Source organism: Electrophorus electricus, chromosome 18, assembly GCF_041902795.1.
Source record: "Electrophorus electricus isolate QZ-2024a chromosome 18, ASM4190279v1, whole genome shotgun sequence".
Taxonomy (NCBI): domain Eukaryota; kingdom Metazoa; phylum Chordata; class Actinopteri; order Gymnotiformes; family Gymnotidae; genus Electrophorus; species Electrophorus electricus.
The window spans coordinates 14,908,132-14,914,748 of record NC_137514.1 but is presented as its reverse complement, the minus strand read 5'-3'; the positions used below and the strand labels follow the sequence as shown (position 1 = coordinate 14,914,748).

Here is a 6,617-nt window from a genome sequence, read left to right as displayed (position 1 = left end):
ACAAATTACCTGTAGGCAGCTTTTATTCAAAATAACAGCATAAAACAACAGCATAAAAGTCCTCAGATGGTGGCATAAACTGAAAATGTTTAAAGTGATTTACCAAAATATATCTTAATATCTCTAATAAAGATTACTGTGTGAAACTGACTTTGTTTCTGACTATATATGACTTTGTTTCTGACTCTAGTCACTGAAACCTGACAGCACAAACAAAAATACATTTCAGTTAGTGATGGAGAGGGTACGTTAAAAGAGAGAGAGAGAGAGAGAGAGAGAGAGAGAGAGAGAGAGAGAGACTTGGAAACAGGAAACCGTCGGGTCATCGTTTTGACCTGGATATTTCCCACTCCAGGGTCATCTGACCAAACGACGACGAAAAAGTCTTTAAACATACATATATATATATATATATAGAGAGAGAGAGAGAGAGAGAGAGAGAGAGAGAGAGAGAGAGAGAGAGAGAGAGAGATAGATAGATAGATAGATAGATAGATAGATAGATAGATAGATAGATAGATAGATAGATAGATAGATAGATAGATAGATAGATAGATAGATAGATAGGAATTGCGACGGTTGTTGGGTTTTAACTTTTCGTTACTACGTCGGAGCTCGTGACAGAGCGACGCCCGCGGTGGCTCGTGCACTCGGAGGCAAGGCGTGAACACCTGCAGGGATGTAAGACATCATAGCGCTTGATTTGGCTTGTGTCGGCGACGTTATAACGTATTTCGGTACATGCATTATTCGGTTCGCTGCATGTTTTGACCAAGCATCTTCATTGATTATTTAAAAAATTATTAAACCTAACGAAACGGATTCAAGACCACGCCCAATATGATATAGTCTACTAAAAGTGGGTAATATGCTAGTACGCTTTAAGTGCGACCTTGGGAGCTTTGCGTTGAGAAAGATGTATTGTTTTTACAAAAAAAAAAAAAAGGCAGAACTTTTGGTCAGCAAAAAGTGTTTACATTTTGGGAAATGATTCATTGCAGAAAACAGCGCACTAGCCATTTCACCCCCTGGCTGAATGATCTCTGAGACTACTCGAAACACGTAGGCTATAGGCTGTGTAGACTCTCGTCACGAAAGCCAGAATGTCTCAGAATCGGAGCTGCACAGACTACACAGCTCATCCACAGTGTGTGTGTGTGTGTGTGTGTGTGTGTGTGTGTGTGTGTGTGAAAGACAGAGAGCCAGATACACCCCTCCTACTCGCCAAAACACAGTAGCTTACACAAGCTGACACTAAATTCTGTCCTTAATCAAAGACTCAGTGATGCATCCTGATGAGAATTTTGCACTGAAGAAGGCTTTGCAGTCAGTCATTGGTTTAAAAGTTTGAGGCATGTAGCCTGCCTGGGCTGGGTGTTCCAATCAAATCTGCAGAATTATCAAGCACCTGACATTTTATCAGCTCCAGGTACTGAAGTTGAGGAAGAAATGTTCAATTGCAGATACTTTTACAAACCAGCATATATGATTTAAAAAATCCAAGCCCTGCTAAAGCAAAATGTGAATGATTCAAGACCCCCAACCTTCCAGTGGCCAAAAAAATGGATATAAAGCTGAACATTCTGGTTATGTTACTAAAACCAAGTAATATTTGGCTCCCAAAGCTAAGTTACACAGCCCAAATGACCCAGAATATCACCAAACAAAATATCCCATGATGCACATTATTCATGGAAAGCTTTTACCTTTCCAAAATACTGTTACATTCCGAAGTAGAAGGCTGAAAGCAGAGGACATAACCTAAACAGAAAAGGTCCACTCAGCTTTCAGCTTTCTACGGACCCTCTTTTTTAACAGTGCGGAGATCTTGCAGCAAATGGTGACATCTAGTGGAATCTTAGGAGAATAACCATTAAAAAATACTTCTGCAGCCTAAATGCTTCGCAAAATAGAATTTTCAGCGAGCGATGCCTGTAAAACCTATAAACCATGCAACATCTTAAATATCCACACGTGAGCAATTAACAGAATTACTTTATGGATTATACATACAAGTGTTTGTCTGTCTAACAAGACATGACTACAAACAAGATATCAGGGTTGCATTTATTCAACATATCTTAGTTGGGCAGTACACATGTGTCTCCTGCTTTTCTATAAGCACCCCCCCCCCCCCACACACACACACACACTTGAAGCTGCAGCATTCCTCTTCGGTTACAGTATTCCAAATATGATATCAGGCTGAGAGAAATGACAGATACAAAAATACAAAATTCATTTGAGGCATGATTGAAACTCCAGCATAACTGTTTGAATGTATATGAGTTTTCAACTGTGAAAGACAATGGTTCCAAGTGATGAATTATGTTCAGCTGTGGATGCGGTTTGAGTGCTTGTGTGTGTGCGTGCATTGTACCCGTTGAATAATGAACTGCTGCCCCAGGTACTGGGATGCTACTTTGGGCATGGTCTCCTGTTCCCCAGCCTTACAGCGCAAGTAACCATAAAGATTAGTGGCCTGGAGAGAGATACCCACCACTACCAGAACCTGAAGACAGAAGGACATCCATGAATCTTTGGATTTGCATTTGTGTGTGCCTGTATGTGTGTGTGTGTGTCTGTTGTTTATGTTTTTGTCAGATGTATGCTTATATCCATGTATGTATGTATGTGTGTGTGTGTGTGTGTGTGTGTGTGTGTGTGTGTGTGTGTGTGTGTGTGTGTGTCTAAGACAGCTTTACCAGCCATTTCATCTTGAGGGAGAAGAGTGTTGTAAAGAAGAAAGCAGTCCAAATGAGAGGGCAGATGATCAGCCCCAACCAGAAAATCTGCATTTCAGCTTCCGTACCACTATTGTCATGGTTCTGTACACACACACACACACACACACACACACACACACACACACACACACACACACACACACACACACACACACACACACACACACACACACACAACCACACACACACACACACACACATCAATAATCAGACTGAGAAAAAAACATGAGAATTTGCAATGGGTCAATTTGCATATGAATCCAGGAGCAACTTCTAGTGGCCAACAGCTTAGGTCCTTAAGTTTTATTTATAATAACTAAGAGATAATTAAGACAATGAGTGTGTGATCATTTGGTGAAAAAGACAAGACAGGAGGACCTTCTGAAGGTTCCCTCGCTTACCTTCTTAGCCTCAAAAACCCAGTGGCTCTGCCCATCTTCATCAATCTGATTCCACCAGCGTAGGCCAACCAGCAGCCTGCCACTCACATTCTGAGAACCAACCACAGGAACAGGGTGGGTGATATGAGGAAAAACCATCTTTAAAGAACTGCAGAGGAAAGGCTATGCGCTGCTCCATTGTCTACTCACTAAGCTCACTTGCTTCTTTTGAAGCAGCACCACCCTCGTGATCACCATAGATCTATTTGACATTTGAAAACAGTGGCAGCAATAGCTCACTGGTTAAAGTACTTGAGTTGCAATCAGAAGGTTGCTGGTTCTAACTTCACCACTGTCAGGTTTCCATTGTTGGGTCCCTGAGCAAGACCCTTAACCCTAAAGTTGTACTCTGTCAGAATTGCAAGCTGCTTTGGATAAAAGCATCAGGTAAATGTAACTCTCTCTTTCTTCCATCCCACACCTTTTTTTTCTGTTTACCTTCACAGACCAGAAGTCACATGAGAGCAAGGTCAAGACCAGGACGAAGCAAGTGGCGAAACTCCTGCTGAACCAGTCGCTGCACAGGTAGGCGATGACGGCGCCGATGCGGAAGAACAGATGAAGGAAAGTGGCCAGAGGGTGTCTGGAGAAGTTACTCAGAGTAACTCAAAGTAGTGCATATGACAGACCAACAACAGAGCACACCAGCCATACAAAACAGAGCACAAAATACTGTCCTTTCGCTATGTCTTTAAACACTCGACACAGTCTCTCACAATGGCTGACGCACAGCTGTGCTTGAAGCAGATTATTTTGGACTTCCGTAGACCGAAGAACAATAACACCGCCTAAGGTTTAGAAGAAAAAATCTAAATTGGCTAAAATAGGCTGATTGATGTAGGCCCAAGCTGTAGATTCACACAGCCTGGAAAGTATGTTTTGACTCATGACACACAGTGAACTGTCCCCTCGATTAGATATATACGTTTGTAATCTTTTTTTTCTAGCCCACAGTCTAGCGCTACCATTCCAGTGTCTGCATTCAGTACTATTTAAAGCAGACAGGCTATAAAAAGATATAGAAATTTAAATAAAAAGACACGGAGACCATAGCATGGTGACTAGCACCTTTGTTACACATAGCCACTGTTTATAGTTTTTGTTTGTTTGTTTGTTTGTTAATTAATTTAGCTTCCAATGCTTAATGAAATGTCTGCATGGTTCTTTTTCTCTGACTATGTTTGGTTTGTTTAGTTCACAGTGTTAAAAATCACATGGCATAATATCCACTACACATTTATGAAAAATAAGTGGAATAAAAGAATATAAACGTGTTTTTAAAAGTGCATCAAACTTGAGTGAACATTCCAATATGTTAAAAATCCATTTTATTGTTAGAAAAAAATCTTTGTGTCAATAGGGCTTTATTCTAACATGTATTCTATGTATTCTAACATATCATAAATACATAAAAATGTTAAATTATATAGAACATTAATACAGATTAATTGTAGAACAATCACTCAGAAAGGTATTAATGAACAGGCCCCTCTAATGGAACCACAGGCTTCCAGCCCAGGGATTTTTATCCATCTATTCTCCATTCTCTGCATTGATTGCTTTACGGTTCTGGGGGATACCAGTGATGTGCAATGTCACAGAACCCACATAAAGGGTTCACCAGTGTGTTTATGCTGCAGAGCATACTGACATTGTAATATGTAGCAATATAGTCAGTAAATATTCAAGATTGTTCGGCTCTAGTACAGCTATAAAATCAGGACTAATTGACAAACAATACTATATAAATACAATACTGACCGAGATACGGGTGGTTCCAGTTTGCGATTTTTTTTAGGACTGTGTCCCCACGATGAAGTGAAATCACACGAGCAGAACTATTAAAATACTTGCCAGTTCGGCTTGCTGGTGCCAATTCTGCTTACCAATTCTGCTTTACCCGAACATCTAAAACTCACTAAAGTCATATCAAAGAAGGAATGAAAAGGCAGCTCTGGGCAGCTCAGTCTGATCTCACTAGACTGTTATAGGTGTCACCTCAAAGACAGGAGAGAAAGGACAAAGGTCGTTAACCGTATTTTGGCTGTTTGCCGCGCACGTTCCTCTTCCGTCCCGAAATCAAGCGACACATCCTCGATTTCCTCCGAGAGTGACTGTGAACGGGGGAGGTAACAAAATCCATTCAAAAATGCAAACATATAAGCACATATGGTACACGGATAATACGCACAGGAGTGTAACGCATCGTCCGTTAAAATATCCCAAATACGCCCACGGTATAGGCTGCATCGTACCTCAGTCATACTTTGTATGTTTTCCACCTGTTCTTGTTCAAATTGTATCTTGCAAAAATAAAATAAAATAAAATGTTTGTTTTTTTCCAGCACCCTGCTAACAGTAGGCTTAGAGCATGGACAGAGAAATGGCTCCAAGGTGGAAACGTCGACGAACCCCGCTTCTGCATAATTAGGCTACGTAATGAATAGGTTTTTATTAACTGTTTTCAGGAACATGATGTCGCTGAAAATACAAAAGATTTATTGTGAGGTTTTTTTTTCAACAGGCATTGCCGGTTTAATAGGAGTGAGACGATAGGGTATGTCTTCACAAAGCCTGGTTTTGTTGTCTACCCCGGGCAAACCTTTTTGATGCCGCCCTCCATATTTATCTCGTTATGTTTCAGTTCTGCTACTGAGGAACCAAAGCTCTGGGCTACTTAAGCTTTTCAAAGTGGGATGGGAGCTATCTGTGTATGCTACGGACGTACCCATTAATATCATTAAATGTAAACATACACACAAATATCAGTGTAAATATAAATGTATGTGCTGGTTTTATTTTCAGCGTTTTATTCTTTCCACACCTAAAGTGATTTATACTGCTATTTTTACCTGTGAATGTCACTCAGCAAAATCTCTGTTGCTGTCTCCAACTAATATTATTAATTAGAATTCAATAGATGTGACATACGTTATTTTATTGCAGCAAACAAAAACCTGCTCGAGCTGCTGTAGGAATACTCCTGTCCACCAGATGGGGCCATTTACTTGCCAGAAAAGAACACACAACAACATTTTGTCTGCAGATTACAATTTTCATCTACAGATGGAAGCTTCTATTGGCCCAAACCACTAGCACTGGACTCCGGCTGAGCTTGGTGACCTCACATCACTAATGCATCTGCTAACCCAGGAAGTTAACTGAAGCTGAATAGACTGAGTCTGAGCTCACTTTAATAAAAATAGCAATACCATAGGCATTGGTAGCTCAGTGGTTAAGGTGTTTGACCTATAATCAGAAGGTTGCTGGTTCAAGCCACTGTTAAGTTGCCACTGCTGGGCCCCTGTGCAAGAACCTTAACCCTAAATTGCTTAAATTGTACTCAGTCATAAATGTAAGTTGCTTTGGATGAAAGTGTCAGATAAATCTGAGGTGGTTGTTGAATCAATAAAAACAGGATGATCATATT

The 6,617-nt window shown here is 40.5% G+C and overlaps 1 protein-coding gene and 1 long non-coding RNA gene across 2 annotated transcripts; one reads left to right on the top strand and one right to left on the bottom strand.

Moving 5' to 3' along the window:
- Nucleotides 1–1,982: 1,982 nt before the first annotated feature.
- LOC113580932 (Golgi apparatus membrane protein TVP23 homolog A) lies at nt 1,983–5,593 on the bottom strand. Its single transcript, XM_027015771.3, has 7 exons — nt 5,443–5,593; nt 5,222–5,301; nt 3,626–3,770; nt 3,149–3,238; nt 2,706–2,828; nt 2,381–2,512; nt 1,983–2,205 (listed from the first exon to the last, which is right to left on the bottom strand). Exons 1-7 carry the CDS (start codon nt 5,449–5,451, stop codon nt 2,179–2,181), a joined length of 606 nt encoding a protein of 201 aa, XP_026871572.2. The 5' UTR covers nt 5,452–5,593; the 3' UTR covers nt 1,983–2,178.
- Nucleotides 5,531–6,583, top strand: LOC145652086 (uncharacterized). Its single transcript, XR_014118291.1, has 3 exons — nt 5,531–5,623; nt 5,712–5,744; nt 6,134–6,583. It is a non-coding gene; the product is annotated as an uncharacterized LOC145652086 (long non-coding RNA).
- The last annotated feature ends 34 nt before the right edge of the window (nt 6,584–6,617 follow it).